General features: G+C 53.5%; 1 protein-coding gene and 1 long non-coding RNA gene across 6 annotated transcripts in view; one reads left to right on the forward strand and one right to left on the reverse strand.

Annotated features, from left to right (window-relative positions):
• SLC60A1 (solute carrier family 60 member 1) overlaps positions 1–15,492 on the reverse strand; it is a 39,748-nt gene extending 24,256 nt beyond the window's left edge. For 3 of the 5 annotated variants that reach the window (XM_086693406.1, XM_086693405.1, XM_086693408.1), the window contains exons 1-4: positions 15,180–15,492; positions 4,236–4,434; positions 3,299–3,559; positions 63–231 (exon numbers count right to left, since the gene is read on the reverse strand). In XM_086693406.1, the coding sequence (XP_086549532.1) occupies positions 63–231; positions 3,299–3,559; positions 4,236–4,434; positions 15,180–15,409 (859 nt within the window). In that variant the 5' untranslated portion in view covers positions 15,410–15,492. Of the gene's footprint in view, positions 1–62; positions 232–3,298; positions 3,560–4,235; positions 4,435–8,613; positions 10,210–15,179 lie in introns of those variants that run through there. The other 2 variants (XM_086693409.1, XM_086693407.1) reach the window with 2 other exon arrangements.
• Positions 15,252–23,441, forward strand: LOC147572512 (uncharacterized). The gene is made up of 4 exons (XR_015245854.1): positions 15,252–15,350; positions 16,082–16,237; positions 16,482–18,264; positions 18,755–23,441. It is a non-coding gene; the product is annotated as an uncharacterized LOC147572512 (long non-coding RNA).
• The last annotated feature ends 3,991 nt before the right edge of the window (positions 23,442–27,432 follow it).

The following is a 27,432-nucleotide window of genomic DNA, read 5'->3' on the forward strand; positions in this document are numbered from 1 at the left end:
TGGGGTCACTAGGGAAGCCTCGGTGTGGGGCCGTGAGCGTGAAAGTTCATTAGAGTCCCCACCTGGGTGTGGCTGAAACTTTGGGGGCAGTGAGGAGGCGTCTTCCTTCTCGGGAGGCTGCGTCTCCAGGGCCAGCTCATCTGCAGACAGGAGCAGGGGCCTCCTCTGAGGGCAGCAGGCCAGCAGCCGCTCTTTGGATAGCAGAAACAGCACAGCCATGGGCACCGGGAGCTGGGGGGAGGGGGGGTGGGCAGAGGGTCAGGAGAGCCCTGTTCCCATCAGGCTCTCCCCTTCCCGTGCCTCACCTGCACACACCACCACGGGGTCGACCGGCACGGGTCCGCACAGTCCTGAGAGAAGACGGTTCTTTTCTACGGGTGTCCACCTAAAGGCCATCCCCAGCGAAAGCCACCAGGTGTATTGACTGTCCCACCTTAACCACATCTGTTTTTCTGAAGACAGCTCCTTGTCACATGCAAATCTTGGGACTCACACCAGGCCTCCCCGCTGGTACATGAGAGATGTCAGAGATAAAGTTGTTTCTAAGGTCCTTATTCTGAATGGTGCCGAAGCGGGACCCCCCCCCCCCACACACACACACACTCCTTCATGCTGGGAGATCACATGACACCTCACGAAGAAGGTCTGCTTTGGTTCATTATCCCCATTTTCCAGATGGGGCGACCTGAGGCTCAAAACTGTCACTTTGTCATCACCCGTTACAACTGGAAGAGACCAGATCGGTAAGCGAGAGACCAGAGAGTGTTAGTGCCTGGTCACTGGCTGACGGGGGAGGGAAGGGCGGAGCTGGACTGGAGCCCGGGGCACCCTGATTCTGTCTGGTCAGACCCCACCTCAGGGCTTGTGTGGGTGATGTTATACCCGAGGAGGTAGAGGGCCTGTCCCCAGAGGCTCGCTGTCTAAACAGGAAAACCGGGACACGGACTCCTTTGCTGGAAAGATGCACAGTCCGGGCAACACCCGCGCCCACGAGCCCGGTGTTGTGTGCGTTGCTATTTTACATCAAGCCACTTGGGTTTAGCGAACTCCTCAGGGCGATGAGAAATAGCTCCTGCCCCTGCGGTTGCCTGGAGAAGCCTCCACCGCCTCCCTCAGGTGCCCTGCCTGCGTCTCACCGCCCTCACTGACAGGAAGCTCCCCATCGAGTCTGCCCTCTGCCCTCCCTGCTGCACCATAAATCGAGTTCCTTTTGCTTAGGACAGAGAGGAAGCCCAGGGAGCTGTGCAAGTTGCCCAGAGCCTGCCGGGCATCTCCGCGCTGACAGAGATGGGAGGCAGCTGGGCTGGTGCTGCTCTGAGGCGGTCTCTCCCTCCCTGGAGGCAGGCTGGTGCCCCGGGCTGGGGGGTGGCATTTTCCCAGGGCTCCCGCCCCCTGAGGGCACCTTGGGAGCCTCCCTCCACACTCAAAGATAACAAGTCACACGCCCCGCAAATCAGGCCTCAGTGGGAGGAGACGACCCCTGCCCTCGGGAGTCCCAGGTCTGATGGGGGGAGTCACACCCTCCCTCCAGTCTGATGGGGGAAACAGGAAACCCACACACAGAGGCCTGCGGTGGCAGAATGCCTGGGTGAAGGCCGAGGGGAAACAGCTGTGAAAGAGCCCGGTCACTCCAGCGGGGCTTTCCAGGGAGGTGGGCGGTGGGAAGGGCTTCACAGAGGATTGGCTGGGGTTGCCTGGTAAGAACACAGCCTGTCTTTATAAGAAGCCCATTCAGAGAAGGCAAAGGCTCCACCTGGAGAGTCCAAGAGTTCTGGGGAGGCTGCCTGTGTGTGTGTGTGTGTGTGTGTGTGTGTGTGTGTGTGTGCGTGTGCCCACAAGCATGCACAGCCCCATTCTCTTCTGTGGTGGACTGTTTATCTTCAGAAACAAACCAACAAAAAAGTCCGGACATCCTGCCACAAACAAAGTGCCTCCAGGCTGCACCTCGTGGGGCGAGAGAAAACAGGGCTCGGGCTGACACTGGACCTTCCGGCTTCCTGGTCCTGGCGTCTCAGCTTTGACACGGTACTGATGGCGACGCTTCCCCTTACAGGTGCCCCCCTGGAGGGCACAGGCCCGAAGCTGGGTTGTTTCCAAAGCAGTGACAGGCATGGGCAGAAAACGGAAAGGGCGAGAGGGGGGCGTGTGTTTTTCAGAGCCCCCGGTGAAGATTCTGGTACAAGGAAAGGAAAGTCACGAAGAAAGAAAAAACGAGCACTTGCTATGGGGCAGCAGGAAGGAGGCTGGTGCTGGCAGTCGGGGTGAGAGCCTGGCCAGCGTCTTGCCAGCCACTCCTCGGGCCCTTGTGCCAGGGACGGCATGACGCCCCCTGCTGTGCTGCTCAGGGGGACTGGATGATCTCGAAGACCCCTTTCAGTGCTACGTGCACGGCATCGCAGCTGGGCAGCCACTGCAGAGCGGTGACACGTGGGCCCAGAGCAAACCGAGGCCCTTCGTCACGACGGGCCATACGTTGCCTCCATCCCGCAGCCGGGCCAATGGCCGCCTGGAATATTCCGCACCCGCAGCCCAGGCCGGGCCGAGCCAGGGGGCCAGGGATGCTCCCGCTGTTCCTCGCGGTACTTCCCAAGCTGAAGAGAGGGTAGGGGCGTCTCCCCACCTGTCCCTCTGGCCCCAGCCTGGGCTACTGGCAGGGAATCTGTCTTGGGTTAAAGACCACCAGAGGTTTCCGGCCAGGGACAGAGTCGGTGCTGACAGGGAGGATGAGAGCCGGGGTGCAGAGGGGCCTCAGTACCTGACCCAGTACAGGCAGGTGGTCTCTCTACCCTGCTCCCACCATGGCAGCCATGGTGTGGTCATCTTGTTCATCCCTTGACCCCCACGGGAGCCCACCTCACAGCAGGACACAGGGGAATCCCACCGGCGATGAGGGAACCCCGGGGAAGAGCCCCATACAGCCTGGGGTGCTCTGTCCCAGAGCCCCTTCATCTGGCCTTGGAGGGAGAGAGCTGGTTTCCCATGGAGCCTCGGATGGCTTAAAAGTTGACCCTGATTCCGTTGTGCTAAAGCTGCTCGTGGCTTTACCTCCCTGGAGAATCGCAATCATGGATTGTGACAACTGAGGACCTTCAAGATGATCTCCTACGACCCCGTTTGTATTCAGATGCATCCGGGGGGGGGGGGGGGGGTTAGTCTTCCCGCCCCCTTGCCTTCCTGAGGGCACGCTTGAGCCCAGCACACTGCTCGGAATCATAAGAATCTACACTGGGAGCTGCTATGGACTGACACGTGTGACGGTCCACTTGTCCCCACCCGGCCCTGCCCCGGTGGCACTCACATTGATCAGGGCCATGATCCAGAAGGCATACGACACGCGGGTCCCTGCCCGGTCCTGCGCAGGCAGCCCGGAGAGCGAGTGGTTGGACCAACGCCACGCCTCGGTGTGGTGCTGGCCTAGGATCCTGGAGGCGTGGAACAGGTGGCTTCCAGAGGTGGCATTGGCCGTGCCGTTGGCGGGCAAGCAGTTGGCCTCAGACAGGAAGGGGTCGGCAATGAGGGGGCTCAGCAGGGCGCCAAAGCCCACAAAGAAATGGAGAACCTGGAGGGGGGAAGAGAAGTGGTGTGGGTGGGGGAATGGCTCAGGCTTCATACCCTCCCCCCCCAACTTTGTGTTCCATCTGGGGAGTGCCTGCCTGGCCCCAGAGTGGGAAGCGATGGGGACACAGGAGAGATGAGGACAGAAGTTCCTCTCAGTCACCTTCTTGTCGGGGGATAACTGGGTGACAGTGGCCAATTCCCTCCCTCCCGCTTCCTTCTTTCCCAGATCTTAACTCCAGCTGGGGGCTGTTCCCATGATAACACCTACCAGCTAACACCCCAAAGGGAAGGGAGCTTGATAGAGGGAAGGGCTGGATAGGAAGAGAAATACAGAGACGGGCAAGGAGCTGAGAAAACAGCAAGCCCTCCCGTCACGGCACACTCCGATTCACAAAGCACCTCTTCTCTGGAGCACCTGGGTCCCTGGGACCACCCTGCACGCAGGGAGCACGACCCTACTTTAGAGCTGAGGAGGCCCGAGTCCAGAGATAGCAGCCCAGTGTGGCCCAGCTGGAGGTGGCCACATAAAACCAAGACCCCGGTGCTCTTTTCTCTTTTTGCATTACCACCTGGCCTCCAGTGAAAGACGCCTCACCCCAGGGAGGGGGCTGGGAGAGGTGACAGGTTCCCGGGAGCTCCCCGTGACCACCCAGCCCCGTGGCTGCATGCAGGCTCACCTGGAGGAAGATGGCCGAGTCCTTCTGGTAGACCCTCACCAGCTGCATGTTGGCCACGGTGTCGATGCAGCCCATGGCTAGGCCCGCCAGTGCCATGACAGAGGCCAGCACCTTCACATCTCGACAGAAGGGGATGATGGCAAACACCAGGGAGATGGCCAGGGATGAGGTGAAGAGGGCCCATAACGACTGGGCCAGGCTACGGTAGCAGAGGGGTGAGGTCAGGGGAGGGGCCTGGGGCCTTCAAATAAAGAGCCCCCTCCTTGTCCCCCGCTCGCTGGGCAGCCTCAGGGGAAGCTTCTGGTAGAGGGGGGAGGGGGCTGCTGAAGAAGCTCTGTCACTTGTTAGCTAGGGGTTCACAGGCGAGATGTTTCTTGTGCCCCAGTCTTCTCGGGTAACAAGCCCTACCTCATAGGGCGGCCGTAAGAACTCAAGAAACCGTGTGAAGCGGCACGTGATGGCACTTAGCAAAGTGCACCTGCTATGATTTTACTTACAAGCGAGTTTCAACTTCAAATTGCGGATAGGGGCGTCTGCCTGGCTCAGCCAGTAGAGCGTACGACTCTTGATCTCGGGGTTGTGGATTTGAGCCCCACATTGAGATTACTTAAAAATAAAACCTTTAGGGCGCTTGAGTGGCTCAGCCGGTTGAGCAACCGACTTCAGCTCGGCTCAGGATCTGAGTTTGAGCCCCACATCTGGCTCGCCGCTATCAGCGCGGAGCCTGCTTGGGATCCTCTGTCCGCCCCCACCCCGCCCCGCCCCTGCCCCGCCCCCGCCCCTGCCCCACCCCTGCCCCGCGCTCTGCCTCTCAGAAATAAACGTCTAAAGATAAATATTTTTAAAAGCTTATAAATAAATCAATGGCTTACTTAGAAAAGATTACATACAAAGATATTTCTGCTCCTCTCATGGATGTACAGGAGGAGCCTGCTTCGAGCGTCTCATGGGTACGGTGCCGAACGCATGAAACTGGAGGTGGGACCCGGGGTGGGACCCGATTTCCAAAACATCCCCTCCCACCCCCCAGCAGGGCTGCAATGCGCTCTTCCCACACAGGAATGGCAAGACGGCCAGGCCCTTTGTAGGCGCCAAGCTAAGCCACCTGAACCAAAGCCCACAGCCGAGGTCTTTGGGTAATTTGGTGCCTCCCCACCTTGGACAGAGATCTTGACTCTCCAAGTGTCTGGAAGGGAGGCCCGGTGGCTGTCCTCACTGAGAGGTGTCTGGGAGGTGACTTTCCCCCAGAGGAGCCCACAGCAGGCAGGCTGAGGGCCTGTCCCCCCATGAGTGAGTAAATGGAATGTCTAGGGCTCTCTCAAGACCTTTTTGGTACCCCCTACCTAATAAGCAGACTCTGAGCAAGGAAGGATGCCTTGTATTTTCTGGAACCAGGCTGAAAGGCTAATGTGAGTGAAGGAGGTTGGGCAGCAAGAAGGTTCTGGGGATGCCTGGCCTGCTCAGTTGGCAGAAGATACTACTCTTGATCTCAGGGTTGGGAGTTCAAGCCCCAGGTTGGGCATGAAACCTACTTAAAAAAAAAAAAAAAAGGTTCTGGAAGACAGAGGCTATAAAGGAAATTTCTCAGATTATGAACAGCTGTTCTGGCAGCTGGACCTGGAGAGGTGGGCGGGAGGAGGTGTGTGGCCAGAAGACATATGTGAGTTTCCAGCACATTAAGGAAAAGAAGGGGGCCCCCAAGAGAGCCCTCGGGCTGCGTCCTTCACCAGAAGTGCTTGCCTCTGACCCCCGGGGCCCTCAGCGTCTCCTTCTGGCCCATCTTTGATTAAATCCTTTATCAGAAGGGCTCTGCTGATAGCATCAGTTATTTTCTCTTTTCTTGTTTCCGGGCTGATCTGCTGGGCAGATAACTGATCACGTTCCCTGCCTGATCCCAACCCTGCGTGAGCAGGGAGAGGGGACTCCCTTCACTTCGGCCACTAGGAGGAGGACAGGGAGGGCTGTGTTGTGGGGAGGCCTGTTGAGGTCTTTCCCGGGTTCCCTCCACCATCCTGTTCCCTCTGGCATCCTCCCCCACCCTGCTCTGCAGGTCCCCGGTGCTGACAGCCTGGACTGCTCACTGAGGTTCATGCATTTCCGCCTCCTGCAACCTGGCCTCCGAATCTCCCTTTCCTCCCCGGTGCCCAGCACAGAGGCGATGCCCACTTCTCCACAGGTGATGAACACAGCAAGCTTCTCATTATAGCGCGCTCTCTCTCTCTCTCTCTTTCCCTTTCCTCTGCCTGCACAAGGATCTCAGGGTTGGGAGTTCAAGCCCCATGTTGGGCATGGAACCAGCCTCATCCTGGCTGGCCTCACTTCAGGGATGGCAAGAGGGTCCCCTGTCTCCCCTTCAGATATTCTCCCCATTGAGCTGGCACACGGGATGGCTTGCCCTTTCCACCACCTCACTCACCACTTTACGGTAACGCATGGAGGTCCCACGTCAAGGGCACACACTCTCTTAAAGAATTAACACATTATCATTATTGCCCTGAGAAACCTAGACGAACGTGGTTAATGATCAGCCCTGTAGCAAAGTCCCAGGATCGGGAAACTGAGAGGGAAGGAAGGCTGCGAGACAAGAAAATGACAACTAACGTGCTTACGGTGCCGGAGACATTTGGTGCACACAACAGTGCCCGCGGGTAGGCTTCGCAGTTGTGCCTCTTTGACCCCCCAGTAAACTGAGGCAGAGAAAGACTGCAAAAGCCACTGACAGTCTGGACTCAAACCCAGATCATCTTGATAACCCCTATGCCATGCTGCTTTTCCATGGAGGAGAGAGAGAGAGAGAGACAGCGGCAGAGACAGAGACAGAGCTTGCGCGTGTGTGTAAAAGGGCTGCTGCTGGGCCACAGACTCAGCAGGGCTGGGGAGGGGGTGGCCAGAAGAGAGCAGGGGCCAGAGTCAGCAGAGCCTCGTTTGGCAGGCTTAGAGGCAATGGGGGAACGGCTGTTCACCGGAACATGAGCCCCCAGGGGTCCCTCTGCTGGTGTCATGGCAGCTCCAAACCCTTCGTGTTATAACCGCTGGCCCCACTGCAGGCCTCCCAAGGCATCCGCTGCAGCCGTTAGTGCAGAGGCCCCCATGCCTGGCACCTTGCTCGGCCCTGAGAAGGTGCGCCCTCCGGGGCTGCTGGATGTTGCTGGTCAAATGAGAAACGTGCTTGAGGAAGCTCGTCTTGTGACCCCACACAGGACGGCCTGGAGACTTGGGAGGCTGATGTGGGAGTTGTACGGGGTGACACTCAGACGGAGTCAGAGACAGAGACTGAGAAACAGAGGCAAGACACGAAGACTCAAGTAGGGCCCGGATGCCAGTGGAGCAGCAGGAGGCTGGGGAGATGGGAGGGGGCTGTGGAGGGCTGGGGGTCATGGTGGGCTGCCCGTCTAGGCCTCTCCTCTCCCCTATTGTACCCTCTCACCTCGTCATTTCTGAGAAGGACACTTGATGCCCATGGCAGGGGTGAGGGGGGGGAGGGATTTTTGTTCCCAGGCCCAGCGACGGACAGGAAAGGATAAGGAGAAAACAGAAAGGAGAGGCTGGAGGAAAACTGGCCGGGGGAGGCCCCTTCCTGCATCTGCTACCAGCCCCTGAGCCATGATCTGAACCTGCCGCCTACCAGCCGGGCTGCAGAGGGCTAAGCCCATACCGGGCCTGCGGTTCCCGGGCACTGGGAAATGGAGACGTGTCCCCAGTAAGCGGGAGCAGCCGTAGCACAAGAAAGCCTGTGTTTCAATCCCGGGCTGCCCGCCCTCCCCAGTCTCTCCAGCAGGGCTGTGCCTGGGCATTCCAAAACCCAGCCCGAACAAATTTCTTTAGATCGGAACATTGCTGCCAAGAGACAAGAAGTCCCAGATACACCCCAGAGCCAGACTGAAATATACTAATTGGCTTGGTCACTTAATGGTTTAGTCAAAGGCCCCTTCTAGGAATGTGGGTAATTTCAAAATTATGGAATAATAATGTCAAAACAGCTTTGGCAGCACGGATGTAGTGGGATTTGTAGTCAGACTGGTCCTCGTGTAGACAAATGTCAAATCTCTATGTTGTACACTTGGAACGACATAATATGTGTGTCAACTATACTTCAATAGAAAATTTTTAGAAGAGGGGGCACCTGGGTGGCTCAGTCAGTCAAGCGTCCGACTCTGGATCAGGTCGTGATCTCACGGCTCTTGAGTTCGAGCCCCGCATCGGACTCCGTGCTGACAGCTCAGAGCCTGGAGCCTGCCTCGGATTCTGTGTCCCCCTCTCTCTCTCTCTGCCCCTCCCCTGTTTGTACTCTGTCTCTCTCCCCTTTAAAACTAAACATTTTTAAAAGATTTTTAAAAAAGGAAAAGAAAATTGAAAAAAAGACTGGTCCTAGACCTACCTCTGTCACTTCCCAGCAGGCGGCTCCGGACGAGGCACTGACACATCGCTCCTTAGAGCCTCGGTTTTCTCCATGATAAAATGGGGCCAGTAAGCTCTGTCTCCTGAGGCTGCCGTGCGGAGTCAGTGTGATGCTACAGTCCTTGGCTCACTCGCTGGGATTTGGCCCTGGCCACTGGCAGTCCCCCTCCTCGGTGCTCACCCCCCTCCCTGCCAGCAGCCAGGCCCAGGGAAGTCCGCTCAGCAGAGATGGGTGCCGGCTCCTGGATTCTCTGTTCCCACTGCAGCGCCCTCTGGGGTGACCCTGGGAGGCTGGTGCGGGAACTGCTGGAGTGGCAGCAAGGACCTAAGAATCCTACCCCTCACTGTATAGATCAGAAGCCAGGCCCAGACAGGGGAAGAGAGTCAGGATCCAGTTTTTGGACTCTCATTCCAGGCTAAAGCCAGCATCGTGTTATTGATGTTCCCTCCCCTGATCTCGAACTCAGAGGTTAATTCAGACCAGTTAAAGCGGGGGCGGGGGGCAATCCCCCAAGGCCTGGGGAGATGTAGGAACAGCTTAGACCGTCGAGGGAACCCTTCCTCAGGAAGCCTGAGAAATGTCCAAGTTACTCATTGACGGCTCCAAGTGGCAGGTGAAACGGGGGAGAGAGAGCAGGTCCTCCCCCAGCCTGGCGGTGGCTCTGCGGGAGGTGCCCGCCCCACCAGTTTGCTGTGTGACCTTGAACACGCTGCTGACCCTGTCAGCCCAGGTGCTCTGCTTTACCCAGAGGGCACACGTGATCACCTTGACCTGGCGTTGCCAAGAGTGGCGGCTCTGGCCCTCCTGGTTCTGTGATAAGGGGGGGGGGGGTGCTGCCTGGCTCCAAACCAGAGGAAGGGCGTAAACAGTAAGATGCCAGCCAGCCCGTCCTGCCCTCCACGTCCCAGGGGTGGGTAAAAATGCTGCTGACGACCGCTCCATGCCACCTCCATGGGAGTGACTCCAGCATGGGCACTGACATTCTCACACTCTTGCCTCAGGGCGTCCCCCTTTCCACCCTGATAATCTTCCTGGAGGGACCAGGGAAGAGGAGAAGTGCCCAGAACCCAGGAAGCAGCAGCGGCAGCCTGAGCCTCTCTCCAGCCCAAAAGGAGCCTCCAAGAGAGGAGTCGGGGTCTGGGACAAGAAACCAGGAGTCAAGGCCACACCCTGGGAGCTAGGGCAGGCTGGAGAACAGTTTGAGCCGGCCAAGAGGGAAGGGGCAACTTTTGCCTTCTCGTGGCTCCCCTCTAACTGGCCGCTCCCATACTGACACCCCAGCTTGGTCAGGGCCCTGTGTTAAGGCTGGGGACACCCAGAGGGAGGAACAAGAAAGACTGCCTTTGGGGAGATCCCAGCCCAAGGCAGGGCTCAGGCCCTATTAGACTCAGGTGGGGGGGTACACCCTGTGTGTGACGACCTGCCTGGTGCGCTGGGGTGCTGGCCTTGCAAGGATGGTCTAGCGGCTCTGTCCGCCTGGAACCCCTCCCCTGCAGCTCTTTGCACGCATGGCTCTCTCCTGTCATTGACATGTCAGCTCCACTGTCCCCTCCTCAGAGGAGCTTTCCCTGACCACCTGGTGAAAGTAACCCCCCCCCCAACATTATTTACTCTCCATCCTCGTCCTGCTTTGTTTCCTTCATTTCGCTACAACGGTCCTCCAGAGCACAAGCTCCTTGAGAGCAGGGACCTTGTCTATCATATTCTCCCCTAAACCGGGGTTTGGCTCGAAAGATGCTTGTTGGACAAGTGAATGAAGGGGTGGGATGAGTTTTGAGATTTTGTTTTCATTTAAAAAATTGAGATGGGGCAGGAGAGCGTGCGACTCTCGATCTCGGGGTTGTGGGTTCGGGCCCCACGTTGGGTATAGAGATTACTTAAAAAAATAAAAATCTTAAAAAAAAATGAGGTATAATTTACATACCATAAAACTCATCTGTTCAAAGTGTATAATTCAGTGGTTTTTAGTATGTTCAGAGCTGTGAACCCGTCACCAGAACCTAAATTTAGGGCATCCCCCCCTCACCCCTATACCCAGAGAGAAACCCTATACCCACCGGCAGCCACTCCCCATTCCTCTCCACATCCTAGAAACCTACTGCTCTACTATATTTTCCCATTCCGGACTCTCATGCAAATGAAACCACACAGCCTGTGGTCTTTTGTACCTGGCTCCTTGCACTTAGCATGACGTTTTCGAAGTTCCTCCATGTTGTAGCATCTATTAGGACCTCATTCCTTTTTCTGGCTGAATACTACTCCACCGTACGGGTGAACCACATTTCATTTGTCCATCCATCCATCGATGAACATTTGGTTTGCTTCCACTTTTTGGCTATTATGAATAACGCTGCTTGGGGCGCCTGTGTGGCTCAGTCAAGTAAGCCTCTACCTTCAGCTCAAGTCACGATCTCGCAATTCGTGGGTTCAAGCCCCGCGACGGGCTCTGTGCTGACAGCTCAGAGCCTGGAGCCTGCTTCAGATTCTGAGTCTCCTTCTCTCTCTGCCCCTTCCCAGCTCGCACTCTATTTCTCTCAAAAATAAATAAAATCTTTTTAAAAACCGGATAATGCTGCTATAAACATTCCTGTACAAGGTTTTGTGTTGACAGGTCTTAATATACCTAAGAGTGGCATTGCTGGGTCTTATGGTAATTCCCACACTGAGATGAGTTTTTAAAGCAAGAACGGTGTCTGGGGCCAGACCCCAAGTAGGCTTTCAGCCCAGGTTTTCTGCGTGCTGAAAGGGAGACAAACTGCTGGAGGGAGAGGCAGAGGCTTTTTAGACGGGAGACCGACCAGGGGCCCAGCTCAGGGGAAGACACTGGCTTTTGTACTGTGTTCCAGAAACTTCAGGGGGCCAGCATCTTGGGGAAGCAGGGCTGATGGTGGCCTGGGAAACCTTGCAGGAAAGACGAGGTTTCATGCAACGGGCAGGAGGGAGTCAGAGCTGGGTCTTGGGCAGGGCAGGACTTGTAGGTATTTGGGGAAAATGATAGGTAGAGAAGGAGGCAGTGAATAGGGTAGAGGGGAAGAGGCCAAGCCTTCAATTAAGAGGGTGCATGCAGGGCAGAGGCCAAGGTGAGGCTGGGTGAAGGCTGGGGAAGGTCTGAAAGCCATTTATCTACCCTGATGCCTTTGAGATAAAGGGGTCTCCCAAACTGCCCAGGGTGGTTAGACAGGTCCCCAAGAAACCAAGAAAACAAAAACCCTAACCTTTTATCTAAATACCCCTTTCCCTTTCCTGTCTGACAAAGCACATACCTATACACCCTGCCAACCAGGTGGCTTTGCAGTTTTCTCTTCTCTGAATGGTTCCCTGCTCTCGATACGCAAGATATTTCTAAGGAAGGTCTAGTCCAGATTCTTCTGACTCTAATTGTACCCGTCTCCCTCTTGGCCTGCACATGGTAGCTTCCCTCAAGATCTGTCTGTGCTAGAAGCTGGGGGTGAGGCCGGGGGCGGGAGGGGGGGGGGTCGGTAACTGATCCTGAGCAGAGAGCTCCTGTGCTGTCCTGTCCGGTCCCGCTCTAACGCCCGAGGCTGTCCACACGCAGACCCTCCAATGCATGCCCCCACGGAGGCATCCAGAAACCCTCTTCAGCCCTGGTCCTCAGTCTGGGCCCAGCAGCAGGCAGGACTGGGGCTGTCCCGAGCCCCTCGCCTCTCCCGTGTGTCTGTCTGTACCGGCTGGCTCTTGCCATTTGTTAAACCAACCCCCATCCCCCTCACAAGTAACAGCCTGGCCACACTGCACTCTCGGGTAATCACATAAGCTGAAAAGCACTTGGTGTGGGGGTGGGGGGGTATTAGCATTTGAATTTGTGGTCAGGCCCCAAGCAATCAAGCTTTAGTGGCCGCTTTTAGGGCTACTGGCGGGGTTCTGTCTGTTTCGAGAAATGGGGGACTGTGATGAGTCGTCCGGACCTAGCTAGGTTGTCACTTTCCTTTATACCTGGCCACCCCTGTGACAAATCCTGCATTCCTCCCGAAGTCCACTTCGCTCCTAGCCAAAGGAAAGGGTTCTTTATGACATTTTGTTTGGGGGCTGGGAGGACTGAGGTCCAGGACTTAAATGTGAGCCTGAACTGATAGGACTCAGGCCCTCCACCTGACCCCTCAGATCCCTCCTTCCCAGAGGCGTCAGCTCAGGAATACTCAGCCCCATGCCTTTGCCTGGTGAGGACAGGGTATAACTTGTACCCTACGCAGTTCGAGAGGACTACTCAGAAAGCAAGAGCCATTTCCTGGGTATCTGGTTCCAGAGACAAATGCCTGGGTTCAAAACCTGACTCAATAGCTGTATGATGTGACCTGGGGCAAGTTTCCTTTCTTTTTTTTAATTTTTTAAAATGTTTATTTATTTATTTTGACAGAGAGAGGAGGAGAGGAGGGGCAGAGAGAGAGGGAGACAGAATCCTAAGCAGGCTCTGCACAGTCAGCACGGAGCCCGATGCGGGGCTCAAGTCCATGAACCGGAGCGATCATGACCTGAACCGAAATCCAAAATCCGGAGTGGGACGCTCAACCGACTGAGCCACCCAGGGGCCCTCGGGGCAAGTTTCTTAACCTCTCTGTGCCTCAGCTTCCTTAGGCACAAAATAGAAACAACAGTACTACTCTGTAGGGTTGTCGTGAAGTTTAAATGAGTTGCTACGAACCGTGAGGGGCTAAGAACAGTGCCTGGCATTGAGAAAGAGCTCTCCGAAGTGAGTTTTATTATTAGCATTATTTTTCTTCTCTGTGAGCCGGTTTCCTGCCCCACGACCCTTTCCACTGCCTGCTCAGAGCTCCTTGTTGAGTAAGGAGCCCCGAGGGAGGTGCACAGCAAGCAAGGAAGAGATGGCCCCTTTGGGTGTGTGTCTGTTTCTGTTGTTGCTTTCACCGAACCTGGCCCGCCAACCTGCCCTTTCAAATTACTCCCATTCCCCTTCCTGTTCTTTGCGCTACACATGTTCCTAAAAAGTGCCAGGTAAGGGAGCTTTTGTAAGGCAAAACACGCTTTTAAAGGAAGGAGAGAAAACAGAAAAACACCCTGATAGATTTCTAATTAAACCTCTAGGCAGAATCAAGAAGCGTCCTGAGCTTTCTCTTAAGATTTGCGGAATCCCCCATGCATCCAACCTTGCACAAAGCCCAAAGAAAAACCAGTGTCCACGAGACTTGCCTCTCAAGAGAATTCTTCCGTTTACAAAAGAATTTGATAATGGGGATAATCACTCCCTAATTGGGAATGTTTTGTCAGTTGGGCGTCCTAAAGTGGGATCTGTCTGTATGATGCCTGTGTTCTCTCCATCAGCTCAGGGATACCTCTAGGAGCGAGCCCAGGGTGAGAGCACCTGGCTGGGCATGCCCCCCACCCCCGTTTCTCTGGGATAGCCCAACCGGGGTTTTGTTCCTGGGCCTTCCGCTTGCTTGAGTCCATGCAGCCCAGAAAACCACCCAGCCAGGAACCAGAACCAGGGAAATCTCCGGCAGCCTCCAGTTTGCAAGCCATCTATCCCCTGCTTTGGGGTCTGTTTTCCCAGCTGCTCTAGGCGAGCAATCCTGCTGCCTTTCCGGAGGGCTCCGCGGGGGCGGCCCTGTCCAACGTAAGCCCGGGGGAGAAGGAGGCTTTGCGATGGTATCCAAAGGGGGCATCTTTCGCGGCCATGGCAGGCCGAGTCCCGAGCAGAGGCCAAGGAAGAGTAACATGGCGTGGGAGAAGTGGAGGGGAACCCTGGCCCCAGAGTTGGAGGGTCAACTTACCCGAGCTGTGCGTGGGACAGCCCACCCCTCCCCTACGTGGCCCTAGTAATTTGGTGCTGAGCGTCTCCCAGGCAGAAGGGCTTGGCCTCCGGAGGCCGATGCAGGAACCCTGACTCCCTCTGAAGCAGGGACACACAGGACCCAGCAGCCCCGCAGCCCCGGGGGGGAAGGGACAGCGTGTGTCAGCTGAACCGGAGCTGATGGTCTGAGTGGAGCCCGCCCCAGGGCGCTCTGTCAAGCCGCAGCCAGCCCTGGCCCCTGGCACGGCCCCCCGAGGTGACACTCCCACTCTTCTTCCACCTCACTTCCAATTCCGCCCCCGGCAGCAGGGGCTACTGACAAACCTGAGACCCGCGGTGCGGGAGGGAGACGCCGTCCCACCGCCCTCGGTTCCATCACCCCTGGGCCCCTGGCGCGTGGGTGGGGGAGCGGGTGAGGGCCGGGTTTAACCCCCTGGCGGGGGTGAGAGAAGGCAAATAAATAATCCAGAAGTCACCTTCAGTCTCTGGAGAGACTTTTCCGGGGAGAGCCGGGGTGGGGGAGGGAGGCAGTCCAGCTAAGGCGGGGCGCGGCTGGCGGCGCTGGGAGAGGTGGTCGCCGCCCGCCAGAAGGCGAGGGCGCCCCGCGGCCCCAGCCCCGCGGGGGCAGGGACGCGGGCGGCGGGAAGGGAAGGGATGCAAGGGAAGGAGAGGAAGGAAGGGAAAGGAAGGGAAGGGAAGGGTCGGCGCGGCCGTGCGGAGGAGCGGCGGGGGCTCGGGGCTGGGGGCTGCGGGGCTCCCGCGCGGGCCCGGCACTCACGTCCTCTTGAAGACACCCCCGAGGGCGCTGCCCAGCAGGAGGCAGAGCTGCTGCGAGAAGAAGACCCAGGAGATCTGGGGCAGCGAGCTGTGCGTCTGGCAGCGCAGGTCCAGCAGCGTGGGCCCCAGGAAGGCGATGCACAGGCCGAAGCTGAAGAAGACGCTCCAGTAGGTGAGCGTGGGCTGCAGGTTGCGGCGGAGCAGCCCCGACACGCGGCCGTCGCAGCCCATGGCCCCGGCTGGCGGGCTCGGCGGCTGCTGGCTCCGCGCGCCGGTGCCCGAGTGCCGCGCCGCCCGCGGGAGGGCCGGCCGGGCAGGGGAGGCCGGCGGCCGGGAGGGAGGGGCGGGGAGGGGCGGCCCGGCGAGGGGCCCCGCCCTCGGGCCCGGGGAGCAGCGGGGGCGCCTCTGCGGCCGCCTGGCACCGCGTCGGGGCCCGCGCCCTCCTCGCGCGCGGCCGGGCGCCGGCCTCCCCCTGCTTCCCGAACGCACGCTCACCCTCCCCGGCTGCAGGAGACCGACCGCCTGCAGCGCTTCGCCCCCACCCCCTCTCCAGCTGTCCGTCCCACCCGCGTCCGTGCACAGCCCCGCGGGGGCGGAGGGCCCCGCGCGCCCATTGCAGAGCTGGGCAAACTGAGCCCGAGAGACGTCCCGGACGCTCGGAGAGGCTGGAGAGCCGGACCTTCCAGCGCTTCGCCTAGGCTTGGGGAGCTACAATCCCCACCCCCACCCCGCACCCCCAACCTGGCCTGGGCTTTGCGGTGGAGGAACCCCCCCCCCCCAGCACAGCGCCCCCCTACACCTAGGTGCTTCACAGATGCACTTCAAGGGTCTGACAGCGCCCCCATCGGCCCCCAGAATAGAAGATAAAATCTCCTACATACATTTTTTTTTTTCCTTTGGGAGAGTATTCATGGCTTTCATTGGACCCTCGAGAGGATAAGCATTTTAGACAGAAAACCTTGGAACTATCCGATCTGCACCCTAAGCTCCGCCTGAGAGCTGGTCTTCCCCGGCCGCATATCTGCGCGCTGGACAGGTGCAGGAAGGAGGAAGATGAAGGTGTTCTCTCCAAACTCCACTTCTCGCCTTCTTCCTAGTGGGGGGCGGGGGTGGGCAGCGATCTGGAGGAGTCCCAAGAGGAGTTGGGAAGTAATCCTCCAGGGGTAAAAAGGGTCCTGGGGGAGAATTCCTTTTTTGCTGGAAAAAAACGGATGGGGGAGTGGGGTGAGAGGTGTCACTCTCCAGACCAGTAGTCCTTGGAGGAGCCTGCGGCTGGGCTGACACAGGCTGTCCCTCCCCCCAGGTGGCTATAGAACTGGCGAGTCCTGTGTGGTCCTGCTTCTGAGGGAGCCAGGGTTCCTGCATTGGCCCCCGGAGGCGGAGCAGTAAGGTCCAGAGTGTCACTTCTGCTGGTGGTGGCAGGAACCACGACATCATGCCCACTTGGCCCTCCAGGGGGACCAGAGCTGAAAGGGCTGAGGAGGTTGGGGGGCGGGGAGGGAGTTCTCTCCTGACAACCTGGCATGAGGAGGGGGCAATCCACTCTTCTTGCAGGGCTGGCTTCATCTCACAGAGGCACCATCCCTCCTCTCCTCTGAGCACATGGGAGCAGAGCCCCAGGGCCTCTCTGGCTCAGTGGGTTGGTAGGTAGTAAGAGTTATTTATTCAGTAGTGATAATGGAGGGTCTACACAGTATTTGTGGTTCAGTAAAAAGTTCTCCTCTAGGAAAAAAAAGAAATGAATCATAACCACAAGCATTTGGTTGGGTCCTCTCTGCCATTTTCACAGAATTCCAGAACCACAGAAGCTCCGAGTTGGAAAGAACAATCTCCAAATCGAGTCCCCTATCCTCTCCCCATAGTTGCTGATAAATGCTTGTCAGTCCTGTTCTTGGCTGATACCTCTTACTGTTGAGGACCTTACCTATCATCTCCTGTGGGTCTGCTTCCAACGTGGGTCAGCTCCAGTTAGGAAGGGTTTCATGCCCCACTGAAATGCCCCTCCCGGTGACTCCCCACCGCCACCCACGGGACAAGTCTAATTGCTCCGTGCATGTTAGCCCTTCACACACACCACCTGGCCCCAGCACTTGGCTTCTCCAGCCCAAACACCTAAAATTCTTTCATGATTTCTATAGATGGTACTCCCCAGATCTATCACCCTACTGGGGCAGCTCCTCCAGCCACAGTAGCCGTGACCCTGGTACAGTGCACCGTGAGGCAGCCCATAGTGTCTGGGGTGCTAGAGGCATTCTATAGCTTGATCCGGGTGGTGGTTACACAGCTATAAACATATGTAAATATTCATTCTTGTACAAACATACGCATGCTTATGATTTGTGTCTTTTACTGTAAGTTACAGTTGGACAAAATAGTGGAAAGTAAAAATAAGTAAACAAAAACAAAGTGAGGCATTTTACTGTGAATACCCAACCCCCTTAGAGTCAAGCCTTCCTTCCTTCCTTTATTTCGCCCTTTCTTTCTTTTTTTAAATTTTTTAAAGTTTATTATTTATTTTGAGGGAGAGAGAGAGAGAGCACACAGGGGAGAAGCAGATAGAGAGGAAGAGAGGGAATCCCAAGCAGGCTCTGTGCCAACTTGGGGCTCAGCATCATCCCACAAAATGCACTGTGAGATCATGACCTGAGCTGAAACCAAGAATCTGACACTTCACCGGCTGAGCCACCCGGGCGTCCCTCTCTTTCTTTCGGGCAGAGCCCTGGAGCTGGGACTAGCAGGCAGGGAAACAGGTGAAGCAACGCGGCTCTGTAATGGGGATGCTTCGAGAGCCTGGGGCAGTATCCCATTTTGCCCAGGGAGGGCTTCATTACTGAACTAAATGTGGAAGGGTGGGTGTGTGAAAAGATTTTTCTTCTTCTCTCTACTTTTTCTTCTCTGTCTCCTGTTTTCCAGTATCATCACGCTGTCCACCTCCTTCAGGAACCTTTTCTGGACAAATTCTATCCAACCCCTAAATTCTAGCCAGCCCCTGATTGACTTCTTGCCCCTACAATCTTCACAGCTGTTTCCATGGATTGCTAGGTTCCTCTTCCTGTCACCCAGCCTCCCTTGCAGCCAGTGAAACGGTGAGTTCTTAAGGGCCTGGGACATATTTACCTATATTTTTGACTCTCCCCACCTCCACCCAGGTGCCTCACTGAATGCCTTTCAGATAGCGAGTCCTGGATAAACAGAAGGGGAACTGAGTTATTTGCACGTTGCCTTTAACAATTATTTTTGGCTTTTCATTTACATATCTTATCTCCCAGCGATAACAAGTTCCCCAAGGGCAGAGGCTGTCCTATATTTCCTGTGTCGAGTATTCAGGTATCTAATCCTAGCTGGGCACCCTGTGGTCACTCTTAAATTTTACAGAAAAACCTTGGATGGTCCCTTAGCCACTGTCTGATTTCCCTCCTTGTAAATTGGAAGGGAATTATCCCTGTCCCTCACTAGCTCTGGAAAGCAGTTTGAGACGCTAAAAAACGGAAAAACTGACTGCATTGGCAGAAAAGATCTGTAGGAGTGAAGGGTCCTCAGGCTCTTGCTGACTGAAACCTATTTCTTTGCCTCAAGGGTCGCCTCCTCTGGAAAGCTTTCCCTGACCTCCCTAGGGCCCCAAACTGCATCATTGCTGATCACCTGTCTACTGCCTCTCCTCCAAGGCAAGGGCCACGGGGTTTGTTCGTCACTGAGTTGCCAGGACTGGCTCTGTGGTGAGAGATGTTTGCCCTACAGTGACTCCCACTTAGTCCTTGAAGTTGATAAACAATAAATCAATTGTATATTTTGGACCATCAACAGTGATCTACATCCGGGAAACATTCAGGGAGAAAGCAAACAAGATGATATAACAGAGAGTGAAATAAAAGCCACGTACTCTCACTACCAACCTTTCACGTACGTGGGAGCTGCCCAAATTCCTTAGTGCACAGAATCGCGATTGTATTTTGTCTTTGTTACTGTTTCCGTTAGGATTGAAAACCTTAGGGGCGCCTGGGTGCCTCGGTTGGTTAAGCGTGCGATTCTTGATCTCGGCTCAGGTCATGATCTCATGTTTGTGGGATCAAGCCCCGAACTGGACTCTGCTCTGGAAGTGTGCAGCCAGCCTGCTTGGGATTCTCTCTCTCTCTCCCTCCCTCTCTCTGCTCCACTCACGTGCTCTCTCTCTCAAAATAAATAAGTAAACATTTTTTAAAAAGAATTGAAAACCTTGAATATTAAAACATGTGCAAAGAGAAACGTTTTGATTATCACGGCCTAGAGGAGGTCACTTAGACTTGGGCCTGATTTCATTTTGGGCGGAATCCGCTAAGTGACCGTGGGCCTGCTCTCGGTCCCCAGGACCCTCTGGTCTCTGCTTCCCAGACCCTGAGGAGGCAAGGCGGGTGCAGTAGAGTGAAGTCTCTGGTTCAAGGTCATTAAGCACATCTGCAGTTCCTTTGGCCATTCTAGGGAATGAGGCCGCCCCTCCCCCACGTCCGGATTTTATCCTCACAGCCCTGGCGTCATTGCTTTGCCAGTCACAGTGTGGAGAGCGGATTGGCAAGCTCTGTCTGGGGTTGGCATGGGGTGGGTGGCAGACAACTTGGTGCCAAGGACTGTACCCAGATGCCCCAGCCCCCCTACCCCACATAAATGCTGACAGCAGAGATGGGTATGTGTACAAAAAGCCTCCTTTGCCAAATACCTGGGCGAACCGAGTTCTCAGCCTGCGTGGAGAAGTGGGGGGGTGGTGACTGCAGGTTCCAAGAAGGATAGAAGAGGTGGGAGCCGGTAAGATGGCCCAGAGGCATCTTAAGAGTTAGACCGGTGGCCGCATGCCTCCTGGAGAGAATATAGCATAGCAGTTAGCTGCTGCTGAATGCATGTTAGTGCTTAAAAGGGCTCGTTAAAGCCAGTCTCGCTTTGAGGGTTGGAAAGACCTCTGAAATTATCCTTCCACTCAGAAATGGAATTCTATTCATGGCATTGCTCAGCCTAAGCTTTAGCACGTCCAGGCTTGGGGTCGAGTGTGAGATGTGTGTTAAAACTGAGCCTTGGTTTCCTCCTCTCTAAAATGGGGAGAACAGGGGCGCCCGGCTGGCTCGGCCGGTAGAGCATGGGACTCTTGACCTCAGAGCTGTGTGTTCAAGCCCCATGTTGGGTGTAGAGATTACTTAAAAAAAATAAATAAATAAAGCAGGAAGAATCATGTCTCCCTTACTGTGAGAAAATGTAGACGGAGTGCAACACAGGAGGTGTAGATATTAAGAATCTGGTATAGCAGATTCTCAATAAGTTCTCCTCCTCCTCCTTCCTCACTGCAACAGCACAAACTGCTCTATGGTTTTTTACACGAATACAGTGGCTAGCAAAATATGACCAGCAGCATCAGTATGTCCTGGGAAGCTGCTAGACGCGAAGATTCTCTAGGGGCGCCTGGCTGACCCAGTTGGCAGAGCATGTGACTCTTGATCTCGGGGTTGTAAGTTTGAGCTCCCCGTTGGGGTGCGAGATGACTTAAGAGCAAAATCTTAAAGAAACAGAAAGGCAGATTCTCACTCCTGCTCCAGACTGGATCAGAAAGTCTGGGGGTGCGGCTCAGTCATCTGTTTTAATAACTGCCCCCCCCCCCCAGGGTATTCAGATGTGGCTACAGTCTGAGAATTAGTGCTCTCGAGTCACAGAGGAAGAGTCTAATTCCCATCCTACAGCGAGCCATTCACTATTGAAGACATCCTTCACGTTCTTCCTAAGTTTCACTGTCCCCAGCAACATCCTCTCAACTTCCTTCAGCCATCGGTCGTTGGCCATGTATTCCAGACCCCTCGCCAGGCTTCTTTCCCATCATGCCATGCTCTGGTTGTTAGTGATCCTCATAAAAATGGGGGCTTGTTGCACTACACTCAGGGCTCCCGCGTGGTCTCAGCTGCACACAGCGCGACGGGTTTGCCGCCTCCTCCTCTCTAGAAACTTTGACAGCAATATATTGAGTGCCCACTCTGTGCCAAGCACGTGACATATAATAACTTGTTGTTTACTCTTTTTAAAGTAGGCTCTAGGCCCAAAGTGGGGCTCAAACTCATGGCTCTGAGATCAGAGTCCTGTGCTCTACCCACTGAGCCAGCCAGGCACCACTTGTTTACTTTTTTTTTTTTTTTATTGAGGTTAAACTTACGTACATTAAAATGCACAAGTCTTTTTTTTTTTAAGTTTATTTATTTTGAGGGAGGAGAGGGGCCAAGAGAGCGAGAGGGAGAGAGAGAGAGAATCCCAAGCAGTCTCCGTGCTGTCAGCTCAGACGTGAGATCGTGTGCTCAGACGTGAGATCGTGTGATCAGACATGAGATCAACTGTGAGATCATGACCAGAGCCAAAATCAAGAGTCACAGGCTTAACTGACTGAGTCACCCAGGCACCCCTAAAATGCACAAGCCTTAAGTGAACAGAGTGAATTTTTATATGTATACATACTTTGGTGACCACTACCCAGATCGAGATATAGAATATTTCCAGCACTCACCCCAGAAACAATAGTGTGCTTGCTCAATATTGTGTCTGTGAGAGCCTAAGTTCGTTATTGTTCTTTCTTTAAAAAAATTTTTTTTTAATGTTTATTTTTGAGAGAGAGTGTGAGCAGGGGAGGGGGGCAGACAAAGAGAGAGGGAGACAGAATCCAAAGCAGGCTCCAGGCCCTGAGCTGGCAGCACAGAGCCTGACGCGGGGCTCAATCCACGGGCTACGAGATCATGACCTGAGCCGAAATCAGACGCTTAACTGACTGAGCCCCCCAGGCACCCCTATGTGCGGCTGGTTTACTGAAGTCCTATACAGTACAGCACACCTGGAATAACGGGAACGTGGGAGCAGGACAGACCTGCACTGGGTTCTGGCCCTGCCCTTGACGGTGTCGGCTCAGGGCTCGACATTATAAGCCTGATTTTCTTCAACTGTAACGTATCACGTTCTTGCTGGGTTGTGGCGGAACGACATGAGAACACATTCGGGCCTCTGGTAGATCACCGAGGCCGGCGCTGTCTACACCTCCCGGTTGCCTTCCTCTACCCTGAGTCTCATTTGCTTTCAGTGTGGGTTCCTCTTCCCTGCGGGCACACTTTGGATCCCAACTCAGTCATTCAGCGGAAGGGAAATCCCTCCAGCTGTTCCGGGGTAAGGATGACACCTCACATTCACTCATAAAGTGTGGTTACTAATTGTCATCCAAATCACTGAGAGACATACTGAACGCTGACCACCCCCTGCCCCGCTAATTCACCTTTCGTTTCGGAGCTCAGGCGAGCTGCTTATCCCGCGGGGAGCTTCCCACCCACCCACTGCTACCCCGGGGACCTGTGTTCTCTCCGTCTCCACTTACCACCCTTCCTGTGATCACCAGCTGGGGTGTCCTTAACGCGGATCAACTGTCAGCTCCCCGAGGACGGAGGCTGGGTCACACATGAACCCTTCTGTTCTCAGGGGCACAGCACAGCAACTGCCTGGTACACAGCAGACATTCAGAAAATGCCAGTACACGAATTTAAAGTTTACGATAAGCTTGACTTTATGAATAAACTCTGAGACAAGCGATCACATTCCTGGGGGATTTCATGAGGGATGTACCACTCATCTACTTAATTAGCAATTCTCAGACTTGTCTATATATTGGAATCACCTGGAAGCTGAAGAAAGTCGGACTCTCTTGTGGGTGGAGTCCCGGGTTGGTATTTTGCAAAAGCTCCCCAGGGCTTTCTAAGGTGCAGCCAAGGTCGGAAACCACTGCTCTCCGGAGAATCTACATTTTACCACCAAAGGCTTGTCTGCATATCCTGGCACACCTTTTAGGCCCCTCATTAAAGTGGCCTCATTGAATTGTGTTTGGGCTTTATGCCTCGCTTGAGGGCCCTCAGGATATGTTAACGGAGTTATGTTTGGTAGGGATGTTGTTGCCGACGGAGCCCTAGATGCAGATGCACAGGAGAGAGTTCTGCTGGGCGTCAGCACCAAGAAAAGCTGTGATTCACCCGAACATTCAGTTCTTTTTTATCGTACGGATGCTGGGAGTCATTTAATTAACACTAGTTCTAAGCTGGTAGTAGCTGCTGGAAAGCTCATGGCCAAGGGCACGGTCCACCTCGGTCACCTATACAGAATTTTATGGTATATGTATTGTGTACTGACCTGGTTCCTTTTTATTGTCCGTCCTTTCATTCTCCTTTCCCCATTTTTTCCATGTTTTTTTTTTTTTTTAGTTGAGATATAATTCCCATACCATAAAATTCACTCTTAACGCGTACGAGTCAGTGGTTTTTAGTATATTCACAAGACTGTGTGACCTACACCACTACCTAATTCCAGAATGTTTTTATTATCTCAGAAAGAAACTCTATCCCCGTTGCAGTCACTCTCCCTTCCCCCTGTTCTCAGCCTTTGGCAACCACTGTCTACCTTCTTTCCTTATAGACTTACTTCTTCTGGACAATTCGTATAAACGAAATCATATAACGTGTGGCCTTTATGTCTAGCTTCGTTCATTTAGCGTGTGTTCCAGGCTCTCGCATGCTGTGACGTGCCTCAGTACCCAGCCCGTTTTGTGACTGAGCAGTATTCCATTGTACGGATACACCACATTTTGCTTTTCCGTTCATCGGTTGATGGACATTTGGGTTTCCACTTTTGGGGTATCATGGATAATGCCGCTACGAACATTCAGGTACAAGTTTCTATGTGATCCTACTTCGGTTCTCTCAGGCGTCTACCTACCAGTGCATTTGCTGAGCTCACATAGCAACGCTCTGGTTAACTACTTGAGAATCTTTTCTCACATAATTTTTTTTTTTAATCTTGTTGTACTGTGTACGTCTCTGTAAGCCTTTACAAATCCTCCCTTTTGGAACGAGGCAGAGTACAAATAAATAAATAAATCCCGAAGCACTCCCAAGCCATCTGTTTAATAATCTGTGCTAGAATTCTGCCAGGATTCTATACTGAGCCGTTTGGTCTATGGTTTCCAGAAATACCTTCTGGCTCTTTGTGAAAATCAGAACGCTTTCTCATCTCCAACGTTGTCGACGTTTATCCTGGTCATTTTTCAGTCCTACCTGCAAGGTACTTCATGACGCAGGTGTCTAATTCCCTTGAATCTGGCCTCCGGCACTCATGTGCTGGCACACAAGCTCTCAGTGCCCGCCTTCTCATTTATCCCGTGATGCAATTAAATTTTTATATCCAAGTCCTTCATGCGTAGGGTTGAAAACACAGTTGAACAGAGGAGCCTACGGTGCACAGCCCTACCTCATCCCTCCTCCCCTCTAACTTGGCCCCCCAGAGGCGACCACTTCTACCTCTGCTGTTCTGGGAGTGATTTCCATGTCTCTAAATAATACGCCTATGCTGCTGTTTCTGGATTTCTCCATTTGCGATATCCTCTATTGATTTGTAACTAGGAAGGATAGGGAGGTAGTTCACATATATCACCCATACAACCCTCTTCCCCTTCTCCTCCCAACAGGGCTAGACAGCTGTTTTTATTCAGCTCCTCTAAATAAAATGAAAATAAATCTGTCGACTACCTTTGCTGCTTCAAGTAACACATTTATTTCTCATGCCGTCGGCTATTGCCAGCTTGGACTCACTATATTGTGGGATACGGATACCGTCTCTCCTATGTTTCCCCTGTGGCTCTCCTTCCCACCTTCTGTCTTCTGAGCATTTACTTGAAATGCTCAAATGTTGCTGACAGGATATTCTAACTTTCTAGCCATAATCAGGTCTTCCTGCTTTGCCTATAGGTTGGTTTTAATGGTTTGAATCCAGTCAATGATGTGTGCATTTGTGACCATGTAAATATTGTCCGTGGCAAGGGCCAGCAATGCCTTGTAATTGCATTTCCCTTTATTTGTTTTAGTTTATCCTAGAGTCTCATATTGACTTCCTTCTTCTTCTCATTGCCCTTCTCTTCTTCTCTTCACTCAACAATATCATTTTCTTGAGTTTGTTTTACAACTCTGAGATCACGAGTCATTTCATTTGCTCTTCTAAAGAGACAGCCAAGCGCCCCTGGGTGAATTGCTTCTCCGTCACACAGCTGTCTGTCTCTTCCCTGGGACTCCTTCCCTTCACTGATGCCCTGGCCTGGTCCCACTGGTTTCCCCTCCCTTCCACCTTCCCTCTCTTGCCTCCTCTTCTCTCTCTCTCCCTTCCTCCTTCCCTCCTTCTCTTTTATTCTTGTTTACACTATCATTTTCCCGTACCCCACCTTCAAGTCATTTCTTAAGAAGGGGTGATTTTCTGAGTCCCTCATTTTTACAAATGGCCTGGCTGTGCCCTCACACTTGAATGGTAATCTGGATTCATATAGACTTCCGCATTAAGAATTGATTTTTTTTAGGCACCTGAGTGGCTCAGTCGGTTGAGCGCCAGACTCTTGGTTTTGACTCGGGTCATGATCTCACTGTTCATGGGATCAAGCCCTTAGAAGGGACTCTGTGCTGACAGTGAAGAACCTGCTTGGGAGTCTCTCACTTCCTCTCTCTGCCTCCCCTCAAAATAAATAAACTCAAAAAAAAAAAAAAAGAATTGTTTTTTCACACGATGTTGAGGGCATTGTTGTAGCCTTAGTTAATGGGAATCCTGAAGCTAGTCTGGTTCTTTTTTTTCAAGATTTATTTTTAAGGGCTGCTTGGGTGGCTCAGTCAGTTAAACATCTGACTTTGGCTTAGGTCGTGGCTCGTGAGTTCGAGTCCCGTGTCTGCCTCTGTTCTGACAGCTCAGAGCCTGGAGCCTGCTTCGGATTCTGTATCTCCCTCTCTCTGTCCTCCCCTACTCACACACTGTCTCTCTCTCTCTCTCAAAAATAAATAAATATTTTAAAAAATAGATTTATTTTTAAGTACTTTCTATACCCAATGTGAGGCTCGAACTTACAACCCCGAGATCAAGAGTCACATGCTCTACCTATGAGCCAGCCAGGTACCCTTAATTCTTGTATTTTTAGAGACAAACTTTTTCCCCCTCTAGGGAAACTTTTAGGATCTTGTGTTTGTCATTGCTATTTTAAAATTTCACCATGACAGATATGTGGATCTCTTATTCATTTGTGATTCTTGGTGTCCCCTTTACATTTGAAAATTCTTTGGTTTTGGGGAATTACTTTGGTTTTTTTTTTCTTTTTTTTCTAAGTAGGCTCCTTGCCCAATGTGGGGCTTGAACTCATGACCCTGAGATCAAGAGTTAGATACTCTAGGGGTGCCTGGGTGGCTCAGCTGGTTAAGTGTCCAATTTGGCTCAGATCATGATCTCACAGTTCGTGGGTTTGAGCCCTACATTGGGCTCTGTGCTGACAGCTCGGAGCCTGGAGCCTGCTTCAGATTCCATGTCTCTCGCTGTTTCTACCCCTCCCCCACTAATGCTCTGTCTCTCTCTGTCCCAAAAAATAAATAAACATTAAATAAAAAGTTGGATACTCTACCGACTGAGCCAACCAAGCGCCCTGTTTTGTTTTCTTATTTGAGAATTTTTTTCCTTTCCATCTTCTTTGTACTTTTTTTCTGGATAGACTTTTATCCAGATATAAGAGTAATTCTCTAATTCTCTACCTTCCAACACCTTTTACTGAAATATTTATTTCCATAATCCTATTTTTATTTTTTTAATGTTTATTTCTTTATTTTGAGGGGGAGGGGAGGACGTGAGCAGGGGAGGGGCAGAGAGAGAGGGAGAGAGAGAATCCCAAGCAGGCTCCTCACTGTCAGAGCAAAGCCCAATGAGGGGCTCAAACTCACGAACCTCAAGATCATGACCTGAGCTGAAGTCAGAAGTCAGATGCTTAACCAACTGAGCCACCCAGACACCCCTCCATAATCCTATCTTTAATTTCTAGTAGCTCACGTTTATTTTCTGGTTGCTTCTTTCATCGCATCTTGTCCTTGTTTAGGGATGCAACAGGTCCTCAAATCCACTTGAAAATACCTGTCAGTTATTGAAAGCTTTCTTGTGTTTCTGTTTCCCAAGTTACTTCTCTTTCTTATGGAGCATCCTCCCTGCCCCTAATTATTTACTTTTGTTTCCTTTTCATATCTGAGCCTTTTGTCAAATGTCTGATGATCTTTGCCTTTCTGTATTTAAGAGTGAGGCTCGGCTGGCCAGTTGGCAGGTTTCCTTTCCTTTGGGAAGGGAGCCTGGGTCACACGGGGGGATTCCAAGTAGCAGAAGTGGAAGGCCCTCCTTTGCGGTCACTGAACCTTCCAGTTGGGGATGGAACCCTGCTGTCCTAT

Source organism: Puma concolor, chromosome E4, assembly GCF_028749965.1.
Source record: "Puma concolor isolate L17-30 chromosome E4, mPumCon1.1.hap2, whole genome shotgun sequence".
Lineage (NCBI taxonomy): Eukaryota > Metazoa > Chordata > Mammalia > Carnivora > Felidae > Puma > Puma concolor.